This window comes from Ischnura elegans, chromosome 11 (assembly GCF_921293095.1).
Source record: "Ischnura elegans chromosome 11, ioIscEleg1.1, whole genome shotgun sequence".
NCBI classification, from domain to species: domain Eukaryota; kingdom Metazoa; phylum Arthropoda; class Insecta; order Odonata; family Coenagrionidae; genus Ischnura; species Ischnura elegans.
The window spans coordinates 40523272-40539746 of record NC_060256.1 but is presented as its reverse complement, the minus strand read 5'-3'; the positions used below and the strand labels follow the sequence as shown (position 1 = coordinate 40539746).

Here is a 16475-nt window from a genome sequence, read left to right as displayed (position 1 = left end):
TTTCAGAAGTAACACCTTACGAGAATATTGATGAATTATGAAATTATTAAAGAAAGTGCAATTCGCATAATTAAATTAGATTAGGTTGATGCTATTTTAATTGAGTAAAGATTGTACCGGTCCACAACGAGAAACAAACAAATAAAGTCAACAGAGTAACTCTTCCTACTTAAATTGGCACAATACTATTTATTTAATCAAATAATTTATTTTAATAATTTTTTTTAAATAGAATAATTTATCTCGTGGTATCACTTAATCGGAATAAATCAGAAATCGGAGAGTTGCATGACTAACATTGTTGAGAAAATGGCGTCCTTGAGCGGTGAGGATAGCGATAATGCTACGCAGGAAACTGGTGAGAATGTGGAATATTTTATCCATTTTCCTTTTGTTACGGCCGTTATTTTCCCTGATGTGTTAAAAGATAATTTACGATCAATAATTTACAAATATTAACAGGTTAAGTCATTTTTTATGACGGCTCTACCTTTCGTGATGCTGCGCATGGCGGAGCGTAGCCTGTGCCTTTATGTGAAGTTTTTTTAAGCATGACCAACCCAAGTGTTACGTGTGGTGGATGAATTTAGTAAATGCTGTACTGCATTACTTTTTCCCACTCAGTTAATTGTCTGTTTTTGTGGCTTCCTTGCAGTTTCCACGAGAACTCGTGCGAGACGATCTACCGCCAAAAGTCCCAGACGGGGCCGTAAGAAGGGGCCTCAGAGCCGGCCAACAAGGTCGTCCGGTAGGAAACAAGCGCAAACTTTGGAAGTTGAGGATGAGGAACAAATAGAAGAGATGGCTGAAGTTTCTTCAGAGCAAGTGGAGGGCGCCAGGTCGCCCGAAAATTCAGACACATACGAAAGGATGGAGGTGGACCATCATGAATATGTTGTTGAGGAGGACGTCGGATACGAGGATGTCCAATCTGGTGAAGTGGTTCATGAAGAAAACGGAATGGCAGAAGAAAACGGGGACGTTGAATCGGAGGCCGAAAAAAATAATGTAGATGAAGATGGCTTTGGTAAGTTAATGATGATTTAATTAGAATTTCAGTGTGAACTTCTCTAATGGACAAATAATTATGACTGGATCATTTTTAAGCCTATAAGGTTTCATATCAGTCACAAAATGAGGTAGCCTGAATGCGGATAGATGTTCTAAAAAAATTCTCGTATCATTGTTAGTTTATGATGATTAATAGAAAACTATGATTTTCAAAAGAATGGTTGTCCATGGGGTCCTATGGGTTGATGTAAGCACATTATGACCTGTAATTAATAATGTTACATTGACGGTAATGTATCTACTGGCCCCAATGCAAGGCACGCGTGTGGTGCAGACAAACAGTGAGAGGGAGTTTTAGATAGCTGTCCAATTTACTGAATAGTTTTTCACAGTTTGGGTCTTTTTGGCTCTTCCTTACTATGTGCTAATTAGAGGTTTATAAAATGAAGAAATTGACTATTTCAAATGCATGTGCCAGAGAAGTTCTGTGTACTAATTGTATGGGCGTTAAAAATTGTTGCTAAAGAAAACTGCTTATTTTGTTGCTACAAGAGTTACTCAAAATTTCAAAGCACTGTCTGCACTGCATATTGCAATATTCGACTATACACAGTGCTGTAGTTGTGTAATAAATCAGGCAATGCTCACTAAAAATCACTAAAGAAGGTTCCAGATGGACTCTTAGTGGACTTCGTGGGGTGGCTCACATTTTCGACATGCTGTTTCTTCAGCTGACCTGAACATTTATTATACATCTGGGCGTGCTTGAAATGTCAAACTCAAACTCCGATGGACCCAATTAGTTGCACCACACGATAACTCTGAACATGTAAATAATCATTTCCGATTTTTGTTTCTGGAATTCATTGGGCAATTTACAGTAGGGCTATTTTTTTATGGATTTAAAAAGGTAGTTTAACTGCTATGCTTATATCAAGTATGGATTTGAGGGGGTACGCCATACTGGCCCAACTACAGCACTGGCTATACAAGAAACACAAAATGTTGTTTTTCCTTAGCTAATTAATCAGTTTTGATTGACTAAACTGGAAATAAATAACAGATTATTTCTACTTTTACCTAAGCTGCAATTCACATTATTGATAGCATTTATCCCTACATTTTTATGGAAGAGGGTTTTGGGTTTGGTCTGCAGAATGATGTTAGGTCTCCTGAAAACACAGTCAGTGGAAGCTTGGGTTAATGAGTGTTCTTAATCCCCTGAAAATCTCTCTCTATGTCTACTGAGCATTATATCCATTGGTGAAGGATGAAGCCCCCATGTTCACTGATAATTTTTGCTTTTATTTCGCATCAGTGATATTTCATATAGGAATAAATAGATGGGTTTGAGTTAAAATTCTTAATTGTACACTTTCATATCGTGATGCTTTTTGCCACAGACAGAAGACGAGATGACATTCCCCCCCACATTCAAATTCTTCCTGAAAATAGTGCTCATTATGTCTCTCTCTCTCTCTTGTATTTTTAAATGCAGTTGTGCGAAAGGAAGCCAAAAGACAGTTTTTAAGGGCTGATATGCATGATTAATTGTTTTAGTAGGCAAATTATTAGTTTTAGTCGGCACGTCGTGATGCACATGGCCGGAAAACGAATAAACACGTCGTAAATACAGGGTTCCATTTACGTTGGAGAGATAGTAAATTTGATGGGTACCAGAAAAAAACTTGCAATTTGCGGGAAAACGTGAATTCCGAGAATGCAAGTATGGGGTTTTACGGTATTTGCAAATATAAATTATTTAGTTTTAATTTCATCTCATTTTGTTTTAACTTTTTGAAATCTCTTGTAAAAGCACCACAGACCCCCTCATAATACTACCACAGCACTCGAAATCCGGCAAAAACCTCAAGGCCAACATCCTTCAAGATCCGGATTTTGGGGTGCACTAATGTTTCCTATTCTTTAATATTATGGACTCTCATATATGTTCATGAGGATGTTCTTGTAAATTGGATTCCTAGGAGCCATCAATTTTCTAGTGCAAATAAATTTGCCTTTTCAATGCCGGGCCGAATTAGGAAGTATTATTATGTATATGAAGAAAATCTGATGAGATTTGGGTGAAAGTTTAAATTGCATGTAATTTCCTGTTAATTTCATCAGAATGGAGGAATAGGGTGTCGACAATGCTTCAAGTATTTGTAAGGACTGTAGGTTGCTATTCATGGGACTATCAATAATGGTACCTCACCGTGGTAATTGACTGAGAAACATCATAACATACTATCATTGAATGAAATTTTGTGACCGATTTCTTGTTTGTTGTATGTCCTAATGGCTTGAATTTTTATTAATTTCCAGTTCAATGTACCATTGTCTCTTTATTTCCAGGTAATATGGAGGATGATATTGACAGTAATGGTGAGGAGATACAGAGGGACTTCACAGATTTTGAGGATGCGGGAGCTGCTGAAGAGGTTGGTGGTGGAGAGGAGGTGGAGGAAGAAGATGGATCTGAGGAAGCAGCTGTCGTTGCTGCTCTTGAGAAAGAGGATCTTGAGAAAGAGGAGGCTTCCACACAGGAGGATGTAGGTGAGGAGGTTGTGGAAGGTGATGACATAGAGGAAGAGGAAGAAGAAGACGGCTTCAAAGATATTGATGATGATGAGGGGGGAGTGAAGGAAGAGGAAACTAGGGAGGAGGAAACCAGAGAAGACGACGTTGGAGAAGTTGAGTCTGCAGAAGCCCAAGAAGAGGTAGCTAGGGAAGCTGATGCTGGCAGCGAGGAAGAAGGAAGTGAGGAGGCTGCGGCAACTGAGGGTCAAGCAGTTGATGAAGAATTCGAAGAGGGAGTCTCTCAGCCAGCTTCGGAATTGGTTGGCGAAGTGCAGGAAGAAGAGGGTGTTTCTCAGGAAGTTGTAATGGATGAAAGAAATAAGGAAATAGAGGAGCACGTTGAAGAGCCGGCAGAAGTGGCTGAGGAAGCTACTGGCCCTGCTTCTCCCGAGCCTGAAGTGGAGCCTGAAAAGGTTGAACATGAAGTTCAGGACAGTAATTCAATGGGGGACACCATTAGGGAACCAGAGAAGATGGAGTCTGTAGCAACTGTGTCCACAGAAGTTATGAATCAGGCAGGAAGTGAGGATGTCCAAGAAGATGGGCAGAAAAAGCGAAAGAGGAAGACTAGGTTTTCTTTTGATGCAGAGGGAGAAGTCTCATTAGATGCAGCTCCTATTCCTACTAAGCGAGTGGCTAGGGGAGATGGAGATTCTGCAGCAATAGATGTTGCAGAGGTAAAAAAGCCTGTATCTCCTCCTCGAAGGGCAGAACCTGCTCCTCTGGATGAAGAAAACTCACGTGATAGTAGGCGCTCTGGTGCGGAGTATGAGAGTACATTTGATGCAGATTCGGAAAAGAAGAAATCTAAATCTAAAAAGCAAGCCTCAACTTTGAAAGAGGAGTCAAGACCTGTAGCAGTGAAGAGAATGGCAGCTGTTGCTTCAGGAGTGGGTGCCACTGCTGCTGCACTTCTGGCCGAAGCAGCGGCTGCTGCAAAAGCATCAATGGAAAGTGATGCCAGCAAGAAAAAGTCAGGCTCTAAGAGCCAGAAGAGGAAAGTAGTGATGGCGGATGGGGACACATATGACCCTAGCTCTCCAACATCAGAAAACTCTTGTGACGAAACCCCAGCAAAGAGGGCATCTAGGGAAAAGCAGGAGCGGGAAAAGAAGCGGCAGCAAACAGGGAACTCAAGTGCCAGCTCAAGTGCAAGTGGAGGGAGTTCTACTGGCTCAACAGCAGCCCCAGAAAAGGCGAAAAAAGCCCTTCCAGAGTTGGAGAAGTATTGGAAAGCTGTCAAGGAGGATCCAAGTGACTTCACTGGGTGGACTTACCTGTTGCAGTATGTGGATCAAGAGGTGAGAATTATTGTGCTTGTCATTTAGTTCATTAATAATTTTTTTCTCTCATTTAGGCATATAACTTCTCTGGATTGAGACATTATATCTTTAAAGCACTTGCAGCTTATGATTCTTACTCATGAAGTCGATTGAGTCCTGTGAAGAATCATTTTTTAAACTTTACTTAATACAGTGTGTCCTTGTTTAACGTCGTCCCGTTTAACGTTGTTTCATGATAACGTTGTCCAAAAATTGAAACCCTTGATCATTTAACATCGCTATTGCTTCGCGATAACGTTGTTCAAATTATGCGCGACGAAAAAAAATTGAATGGCGAATAGGACGCATGTGCATCTGATGTATAGTAAATACAGTAAATATTACTACAGTGAAACCTCGATATAACGACACCCCACGGTGCACTAATAAACGCTCGCTATAGCGAATTGTCGCTTTACCGGAGGTGGAGCAAATAATAGCCAATATACCTGTTGCGAACAGATATACAGGAACAGGAGTGGTGCGGCAACAGCTAAACATCTATCCGATAAACGTAAGCATAAATCCAGACGAAAGGCGATGTTTTTTTGCATCACTAAATTTCCTTACTCAAATAACGACTAACTATTCAAACAATTTATAAGCGCCGCACTGAATAAAAATCATGCAAAGCATTGTTTCGTCAATCATTATGTTTATCGAACGACAGTTTACCACATAAATTTGAGACTGAGCACTCGATTAACTTCATTTCTAACAGATCGCTAGCAATTACAGAGGTTAAGGAGTCTTGATGAAAGTCTTCCGGCGGTGAAACCCTCGCTATGGCGAGAGCCAACGCCGAAAGGGACTCGTAAAAACGAATTTTTTAACATGCTTATTATAGGGTCAATTGATGGTGCATCGGCTATCTCTCGTAATAGCGGGGGTCTCGCTATAGCCCGTACTCGCTTTAACGAGGTTCTACTGTATATTAATGCGATTGATAATTGTTGTTTGACAGAAAAGGTTGGCGTGGGTAGCGTATGATAAATAAGCATCTGAGCGAATAATTATAGCCTCATTTACCCATTATCTATATATTTTACCGATTCCAAGCGAAAAAAATGTCCACAAAGAGGAGTGGCTATTCTTCTGGTGGTTCTTCAAACGTGAAGAAAAAAACGACGATATTAGAACAAAAACTTGATATTATTAAAAGAATTGAAGGAGGTGCAACTGCTGGAGAGATCGGTCGAGTTTTAGGTTTTCAGGTCGAGTTTTTACAATTAAAATTTCTTCTGTTACTGAAAATATCGATGTTTCACCATGAAAATACTTTCTTAATTTAGTTTGTATATTTAATTTAATAATGCCTTATTCCCAACCTTTTATCGTTGCGCTTTGAATGAATCATTATCATGCTGAAGTGAATGATCGATAATGAATGTTTCTCACGATTTCCGCCAGGTTAAAGAATTCATATCATCATGAAAAGTGACTCGCCCTTCATCCCCGTGCTTCCGAGTGTCAGATTTTTTTTCATTTTGGCCTTCTAATGTATATTTTTGGCCTGGTTCAGGTGTCTCCCGATTGGTCATGAAGTCTGCTTAAAAGTTACGGGTCCGATAATTGGCCTCCTTGGATTCTCGCCTGGGAAATTCTGGATTCTTTACGAAGAAATGGATTGTTAGGAACCAATTCAAATTTTTTATATATTATGGGAAACACTGCATCGTTTAACGTTGTTTCACTTAACGTTGAGTTTTTCAGGAACGAATCGACAACGTTAAACGAGGACTCTCTGTATTAAACTTCCAGCTTTGCAGTATATCTTGATTATCTGGTCTCTAAATGTAATTCATTTGGCTGTAACCTGATTGGTTTGGTCGTTTTAAAAAGTGAATACACCTGCTATGTTTACAATTAGGTATTATGTCATCATAAACATTATAGTGACAAGTGAGGCATTTTGCTAGTTTTTAAATCCATCCAGTGGCTTTGTGCTTTGGTTTTTGTTGATGAAAATGCTATTTTTTGACTTTTCAATGTAGAGGTCATTATGTTAGTATTAATGATATGCCGTATGTGCTTACACATGCTGGGAAACAATCTGGTGTTCCACATTCAATTATTGATACAGCTATTTTGCTAGTTTTTTTTACTGTAATCAAACACATTCTTGAAATTTAGTTGTTTTTATAGGAGCCAAGTAAAGACTTATAAATTAAAGTATAGTGAGCACGTGCAAAATTGATAAACTATTATATTCTTGAAATTTTTGTTGCCCAACCATGCATCCCTGCTGACTTCCTAGTGTCAAATTTTCTGAGCGGTAAAAGTCATAGTGATGGAATTGAGAACTTACAGATTTTATGAAAGGAGCAGAGGTGGTTAGGGATGAGCGAGTAGGACTTTTTGACCTCGAGTTGAGTATCGAGTGGAGTTGAAAACTACTCGCGAGTGTCTATTCGAGTATGGTAATTCTTGAACTAGACAATGCAGCGATGCATGCTCCAACATATTCTCATTTTTTGCAATTCCCTTGCGAATTTTCTATTTTGTATGCTTAGCTTGATGTAAAAAGGGAATGATAATGAGGAAAGTTGATGGTAATTGAGTCACGATTGGGAGATGAATGAAAATTAATATCTTAAACGGTTCCATAACCACAATTGAAATGAATTAACCTCTAGTAATATATCGTCAATTTATGTATCCAAACTGCTCAGAAGAACCCTCAATAAAGATATTTGTACAATTGTAATTAAGATTGTATACGTAAATGTAATATTTGACCCTTTTAAATTCTCAAGCAGAAAACCAATTGTTCTACATGCTCAGGCAGCAGGTGTTGACGTGTCCACCTACAGTATTACTGCCTGCAGAAAAATGTCTTCAGCAACACACTTGTGTAGCTGTACAAGTACTTTCTTTCCAAATTTATAAGGTTTAGGAACCTTGGGAAGATTATTAAAAGCTGCATCAATGATTTATATGGTTCTTGAATAATCATGGAACTTTAGTGGACGAAGCGAACGAACTATAGAACTTAGCTTTGCAAATCAAAATAAGAAGTTTTCTTTATTTCTTACTTCGTTTTATCAACCATAGACTCTGTTTTCTGTTGGTTCGAGAGGGAAACTAAATGCAACAAAGTAATAAACAGAAATTAACATTGGACGGATCTAGTATTCAAAAACACTAAAAGATGGCAGCACTTGTGACGTCAAACACTGGGAAAAACTGGCATTGCCTGCTGAAACATTAAAGTTGCATTTATTCTATAGAAATCCTAACAATTTTAACTATTCCCCAGGAATTTGAGTAAAGAAAGTATGCTAGGGCACAAAAAAATCGCATAAGAAAATATGAGCAATGCTGTGGTCCGCTCCGATTACTCCAAAAACGCCACCGGGGCGGAAGACGGTCGGATGCTGCGGCTGACGGAAACGTATCATCTAGGCGACTAATATAGTGGTTGACTGCTACGTGTAAAAAAGCTGAAAATCCTAGGCCAAGGCATGAGAACGACTTTACAAACGATATTACCACACAAGTTTCACGATAGCGCCTTCTGCCCACAGATTTCTGAACTTACTGGCCTCAGCAGCTGTGTAACCGAAACTACTTGACTTGACTCGACATTCGTAATGCTTCTCGAATCACTTGAGTTGAGTACCAATTACTCGACTTGACTCGAATTTTCGAGTACTTGCACATCCCTAGAGGTGATAGATGATGACCAATACAGCTCAGAACAAATAAAACGGTGGGCTTGGTAACATTTGATTTCTGAAATAAAAAAATCTCGAAGTTGTCGGAATTCTAACAGTGCAAAAAATGGCCTTTGAAGGGGTCGTGGTCAATTTGGCTGGGTCTGACATCACAACTGCTGTTTGGAGGGCTCAGAGACAATTCCATAGTGGTAGCCACTGTACCAGCAGCTTCTTCTAAGACTTGGAGGCCACAATGCTATGCCAATAGCATGGTATTTTAACAAGGCTTTTAGTTGTACCTCCATGCTACTTCTTCTTTAAATATTGTAGGTTCTACTTCATTGCATGGTGGTATAAGGTGAGATACAATACCCTTTGCACTTATTCCACTATATTTATTTAAAAACAACCCGGTTCGACACTTGTATGTCTTATCTCCCTTGGTAGGTTGTACTCTGTGCGAACGTTGATTCCATTCGTGTTTTAATTACAGAGCGTGGCATTAGGACTTAGTGCATTATTGCTCCTTTCATTGTAGCTATAATCTCCTGCCAGTTCCTACACCTTATCGTGCATTGAACCCATGAAAACTTAAGTTTTCCAAGGAACCCTTTTCATCTAAAACAAAAGCACTTGGAGTTTGTAAGCTTAGTTATACAAGTACCGTATATGTCTGAATATAGTCCCCCCTTTTTTCCCAAAAATGCCCATGGTAAAAGTAAAGGGGGGGACAATATTCAAACACATTTTTTAAACTTTCCTCGAAACTGAAGCCTCAAAATTAGGGGGGGGGGACTATATTAGGAGAAATATGGTATATGCAGACAAAACAGGCACAAGTAAAAAGCTAATCTTGTTTTGCAGTAGATAAATGATATCAATAATATTACTCACAATATTTGTCAATAATTTTGCCAATTAATTTTTTCCCATGGAGAGGGTAATGGGCAGTTTTGGAGATACTGTTGTTTTTCTTTTTACTGGATAATTAACTAACTAAATAACTAATGAAAATTAGAACTTGGAACTTAATTGAGTCTATTAGTAGAATCCACATTCCAAATAATCGAAAAGAATATTAGGTGATGACAAAAGTTACTCTGTCCTCTGTGGATTAAAAAACTGGAGCTCTATTGTCAATGTCATGGCAGAACTAAGATTTAGAAAAAATTAACTCGTACAATCTGTTGTGAAAAAAATCTTTCTGTTGATGAATGTGTATATCTTTCAGAATCATTTGCTAATGTGTTACAAACACACCAGCTGCATTTGCAATGATCATGATTTTGTTTGGCTACCCTAAAATCTGACTATTGAAGGAACAAGGAACAAAATAGACCCTGCTTGAAGCGTACTGTTCCCTGTTAAATTCTGGGTGAATGTATGAACTGTTGGGCAATATGGGTAACAATATATCAATATTAAGCCTTAATCGCACGATTATTTTTTTCGTCATTTTCGAGTGATCACTCTGTAATGATCATTGCGCGCAATTGTTTTTCGTGATCACTGCCATGATGAGGATTCCCATCCCTTTTTTCATCACTCGTCTGATCGCTTTTTCCGTCGCTGAAACTGTCACTGAAACCCCATATCAGGCAATCAGAAAAATGATCACTCGAGCGATCACTTTTCCGGTCCCGAAAAGTGATCGCTCGAATGATCACTTAGAGGGACAAAATAAATGATCGTGTGATTCAAACTTTTGAAACTGTAAAGGTCGTTTCACACGGTACACGGAATTGCGCAATCTGACGTACGTGGGAAGGCACAATCAAAATTGCGTCGTTTAAAGCGGTGAATTGCTAGAACACATGCAAGAATGCGTGGATGCGAGACGGCAAAATAGCCCATTCTAATTTCGTTCATGCATTCGTGCAATTCCATGCCATTTTAGAAATTAATGCAGCTCTAACCTGCGCAATTCCGTGCCCCGTGTAAAACGGCCTTAATAATTTGAAAGTGATAATTTTTTAATGCTCTATTAAACAGCTTTGGTGTTGCTTTTATTTTTCTTAAGTAAATTGCATTATTTCCACAGAATGATGTTGAAGCTGCTCGAGAAGCTTACGATTCTTTCCTTGCTTATTATCCTTACTGCTATGGATACTGGAGGAAGTATGCTGAATATGAGAAAAGGAAGGGCCACAAACAGCGATGCCAAGAGGTATGTTGCAGATAGGCTCTAAGCCTGAGTTACATTAGATTCACTGCTGATTTAAATAACTGTGATTTCCTGTAGATTGTAATAATTTAGGTTCGTGATGATTGTCCTATCATACCCTGCTTGAATTCTCGTTAAGTTGTGCCTTATTTTTTCTAAAATTTCGTATGGTTTTAAAAGACTGCGGGAGTGAGAAATTAATGACTAAATTCTTATCTGGGTGCAAGCCATGCAGCCACTTGGGGATTTGGTCCAATAATTACTTGCTATCATCACTCTAACTGCACCTTCAAGTTTGGGGATTTAGCTGAGTCCCAAAAGCCAGATGTAAGTATGAAAACTGAAGTTTTTGTATTGCTGGTATTATCCCAATAATTGTCGGATTTAGGGATATGATGAGTTTTTTTAGAAAAGAAACCCTAGAAGATATTGTTCTTTAAAGGGATCATTTGGGATTTAACTTATGGATCTCTTTTTCAGCCTGATGGGATTTCTTACAGGTATGGATCTTGCAATGGACGCTAGAGACCATGAGTGGCTAATGTGTGTCGTTATGGTTTGAGGTTTGGACTGATGTTTTCCTTTTCATGGAGTGCCCAATCTCAAGGAAAACAAAAAAACGGGTTATCATTCATAAAATCTCTTCTTTCATAGCTACCTTTAAATTATTTCTCTTAGTTTTAAGTTGAAAGTATGTTTAGCTTGGACATTCTCTTGTTGTAGCATAGTCTAGTCCCATTCGTAAGCTGAAGAAACTAGCCACATCTGCTGCTCGCCGTGGCCATTGGTAAACTAATGGGACAAATACGGATAGGTTAAGTAACACAACCGTATCTTTTCACTTCTTAGTTTTGGAAAGGATTAAACTATAAAATTGCGATGGAGTCAGCGCTGAAGAAATTGGCAAGAAGTGATGAAGAGATTTGCGTGCAGTTTGCCTCATGACGTGTGCAATCCCTGCTGGGAGCGAAAAGTGGGAGATGTCTGTAAGGTGATAATGTCATTCTATAAGAGACAGTTAACTAATTGTGTGTGATTCAGTGCTGATATTTGAAGGTTTTTGGTTTATACCTTGTGGGAGTGTGCTATTTAATGCATTCCATGTCATTGTATTAATGCTTGTGTCTAATACTTGATCAAAAGACGAAACTGAAATGACTCTTGAATTGGAGCAAGGCCAGGAGGAAATCTGCTGGTTCTAACTATTTCCTTTTGCATCTTCTTTCCATGGAAAAATGCAGGTTTTTGAGCGGGGTTTGAAGGCGATCCCTCTCAGTGTTGACCTCTGGATCCACTACCTAAACTTCTGCAAGGTATCTGCTTACGTAGATGATGAAGAGGCCATCAGGCAACAATTTGAGAATGGTATTGCTGCCTGTGGAATTGAATTCAGGTTAGTATTTATTTACAATAATGGAATTGGATTTACTTACAGGTGTCTCTATTTTATATACTTTGATGATAAATTTAATTTTGACAGCTATTTTGTTCCTGACTTTCTATTAATAGGTAGACAGTAGATTAAGAATTAATATAATTTCATTGATTATCTCATAAAGTTTATGATTTGATGGGTCACATTTTTCTCGCATCTTGTGTTAGTATCAATTCTTTTAAAATGTCTCTTCTGTCCATCCTGTAAATGCTCTTTTTGTAGACAATTAATGGTTTTGTATTTATAAACTTGCTTAATAGATAATACTTACTTATTGCTTCATTGTTGATCACCAAGACAAGTTAAACAAATTCATTAGATGCACAAGTTAATGAGTGAATGCATGAGGGCAAATATCATCCATCTATGTAACTGGTACACAATGGGCAGGAAATTGAACCCATTCTATTTAGGTTCATACATTTGTGTGTGTGGTATTCCATCAAAACCTTTCATGAAAATGTTTGAGAGCTTGAGGAAGTTTATTGATTGCGTGACCAAGCCTTATCATAAGTGTTTTTCTACATTTCCTGATCTGCAATGCTTATTATTATTGTTTCAGGCGAGAGAATTGAAATTGGGAAATGGGAATTATACTACAATTTCTTTGATGCCTCAAGTAGATACCCTTTTGGAAGGTTTTCATCCCTTTTTTGTGTGTTCCAGTTCGAAGACTATAGTTTTTGCAACACATAGGGTTCAATCCATTACCATGTTGTAATGGTGTTAAACATTAAATATGCTGTGTTAATGTTATGGGGCATCCATTTATTACGTGAGGTGATTTTGGAGATTTTTGGACTCATCCTTCCCCCTTAGTGAGATATCATGAGATTTGTCCCCTATAATCTCATGTGAGATTGTTCAAAATGCGTATTTTCAGTGTAAATATGTTAATCTATGCTTCATTGCATTGGATTTATTAAAAAATTGTTAATTTATTTTCATCTAAGATTAGTTAAGACTTGTACTTAAGATGACTAAGATCATTGCCTAGAATCACATTTTACAGTGTGTATGGCAGAAAAATGAATTATGTGATACTTGCCAGGACCCCCTCTCTCCCTTGAGAGATTGGGTGAGAATCGGCTTGACTCCTTCTTCTCCCCCCCCCCCCCCCTAAATGCCTCGCATACCGTATTTATCTGAATATAGTCTCCCCCTTTGTTCCAAAAATACCTGTAGTAAAAGTAAAGGGTGGACTATATTCCTATGCATTTTTAAAAACTTTTCCCAAAACTGAAGCCTCAAAATTGGAGAGGGGGAGAATACTCGAAGGGGGACTATATTCGGCAAAATACTGTAATTAATGGATGCGCCTTTACCTGTTGCAGCTTACATTTTAATATAACCAATGATTCTTATGATGGTGGCGGTACTGACAAGGGTAATGCCTGTATTTTCTCATCCTAGTTAATTTCTGTTTGGATATTGTGCACAGTCTGGAATGCAAAGCTATATCAATATTTTTTCTTTCCATGGATCATGAATTGAAATCCAAGTATTTGATAAGAATTTTTCAGATCAAATTATATTGTACGCTTGTCTTTCGAAGCAGTCCTGACTGCTGGTGACTTTTAAAAACTTCTTCATCTCTCTATTTCTCATTCGTGTATATAATTCTTCATTCTTTATATTATTGTGAGAAAATAGCCTTGTCACTAATACCCGAGTGAAACTTACTTCAGTGAATCCTCTGCATGATGCTATTTTCCAGCTAGATCAACATGTTATTATCAAACATATTCTCCATTCAATTGAATCTTGTGATTAGTAATATCAGCATTGAGTTCCCCTTGTAAATTAAGTCCTATGCAAGCTTATTGAGTTTTTAAGTAATTTTCCTCATTTAGTGTGTTCTGAGGGTGGTTTAATGTTACTACATAATGTGGGCTGGAAATTATTCATATTTTTCTAGTATACTTGGCAGCATTTTGGTGTGTTACAGTTAGAAGTAGGTACAAGAGTGCTTTCAAATTTGGAACAACTGTCTACCAATTAGGTACAGGTAAATATGTGGCATGAATCAACAAATTGTATTCAAGCGAGTATCATAAATCTTGGATTTTTTTTATTATCTTCAGGGTGAAATTTCCTATATTGTACTGTGTTATCTTGTTTTTGGGACTTAATAGATTAATGAATAAGTGGCTGATATTTGAGCTTTTCAATATTTCAAGATTTTTCAGCAGATACATGTTGACTAAGAATGATATCAGTAATACAATCAGTAGACTTGAAAATTAATGAATTGAACTATACATTCAGAAATTACTTTTAATGTTTTAGCTGTACATCCTTAAGTATGTGTGTGTTAGGCAACTGTCCATTCTGTATGAATCCTGAAATTCCCAGGTTCTCATGTTTTTTTGCCTTGTTCTGTGTATTATTTGAATTGAGAGAATCACTAAAGAAAGTTTTGATTTTTCAAAGATTTCTGTTATCTTTAATGGTGATGGGACCTTTATTTTGCAATAATAGATGACAGCTACAGTCCTTTTTTCAATGTCTGCTCTTGTGCTGTTCTAAATCAAGCTCTTCTCTAATTAAATATATTTTCTTAGTCTTTATAAACGAGAAAAATTAGGCTGCTAGAGGGTGGTGCCTGAATCACTTGCTTTATCCTGTCCTTTTTGAGGGATATTCAATTGGTCCTTAAAAATTGCATTAGAGGTTAAAAAGTTAATGGATGGCTCGGTGATAGGGATCTATGACTTTTTTACTTTTCACCACATCTCATTTTCATCCCTGAAGATATTGCTTGGCTTATCAGCAGTAGGCCAATATTGATTGCTACACCAATTTTAGCTTTCAGTTAATGAGAGTGTTAAATTTTGAGGATATGATGTTATAAAGGACTGCAAAACGATGGCCAAAAAAGTGTTAAAGGTGGTGTAAAGGAAGGGTGGCAAAAGTGATTTTTGGTTCAGGAAGTGATAGAATGTGTTGTTATTTTGTTGACCTCAGAAAAGCTATCATCGGAGTATATTTCTAAGGTACAAAAAATTGGTCTATTGATTCAGGTCTAGGACATACTTATTCCCTTTGATTTTGCCTTTAGACCATACACCTGAGTGGAAAAGGATTTAATGTAATTCCTGTTTCTCCTTAAATTGCATATATTTCACTTTGGGCAATGTTGAAGTGTTTGAACCTATTTGAATTCTGTGTGTCTTAAATTGCTTAAAATAGCTTTGAATGGTTAAGTACTCTATACTGTAATAATTTGACATAGCTGTATGAAAATATGATTACAATATTGAGGTACTTAGGGACTTGCATTGGTATAATTAATGTTAATTGTAAAGTTAAATGGATCTGATGCAAGTGGCAGGCATCAGTTTTATCCACCAATAAAAATTTGTGCAATTAATAACAGGGTGGTACTGAGTGATGGAAATGAACATTTCTTCTCCAAATAACATTTTAAAGTTTGTCTGTAAGATATTAAAGTGAGAGTACTAGATTGCTTATTCCTGTTGATTGAAGGAATTTAAATATATAGAGGTGTTGCTATTAGGTGATCTCTAATTTGTATTGGTGTATCATTTCCATTCCAAATAAGCATGCTTGTGCTTTGCTAGATGATGAAGTACTTATAAGATGTTTCTTTCTGTAATTAGATCGGACCGTCTCTGGGAGAACTACATCAAGTGGGAAACTGAAGGCAAGAGATTGCAGAATGTGACAGCTATCTACGATAGAGTTTTACACATACCTACGCAAAGTTATGCCACCCATTTTGAAAAGTAAGTGAACAAGTTGTGTTGTACTTACCTCCACTCAAAATGAATGTTTTTTCTTTATTTTAACGGTTTTACAATGTATTATTGAATTACCTTCAGCATTTTCAAGTGTCTAAGGCTTATGAACCGTGAAAGTGAGAAAGCCAAAGAGGAAAATTGAAGTAATTAGTTACTAATCTGCATGAGGCATTATGAAATTATATTTCTTTGAAGGGAAAATTTCTTATGTGACTGCTTTTTAACAGATTTCATTCTCTCAAGAATTGAGAGCATTCATTCGTCACCAGACCGTGGAGCTTTTTAATGGTGATAAATTTGATTTAGCAATTGAAATTAAGTTATTTTTTAATGAATTCAATATTTTATTTATTATTCAAATTCAATTTTTAACTCTGCTATGGTTAATGTTAGTATTTTAATGATAAGAAAATTTCCATCAATCTTTGTTCTTTGATTTGCAAATCATATGCTATTGATGCAGTAGACTCTCGTTAATACAAACAACGTTATCACAAAGTTCTCGTTATTACGAAGCAAATTGTTGGTCCCGACGAGAAG

The 16475-nt window shown here is 37.4% G+C and overlaps 1 protein-coding gene across 1 annotated transcript in view; it reads left to right on the top strand.

Moving 5' to 3' along the window:
• The first annotated feature begins 252 nt into the window (after window positions 1–252).
• Window positions 253–16475, top strand: part of LOC124168365 (pre-mRNA-processing factor 39) — a 35352-nt gene continuing 19129 nt past the window's right edge. Inside the window, exons 1-6 of the mRNA XM_046546574.1 lie at window positions 253–358; window positions 656–1027; window positions 3367–4892; window positions 10614–10739; window positions 11978–12129; window positions 15795–15920. Of these exons, the coding sequence (XP_046402530.1) occupies window positions 289–358; window positions 656–1027; window positions 3367–4892; window positions 10614–10739; window positions 11978–12129; window positions 15795–15920 (2372 nt within the window). The 5' untranslated portion in view covers window positions 253–288. The remainder of the gene's footprint in view (window positions 359–655; window positions 1028–3366; window positions 4893–10613; window positions 10740–11977; window positions 12130–15794; window positions 15921–16475) is intronic.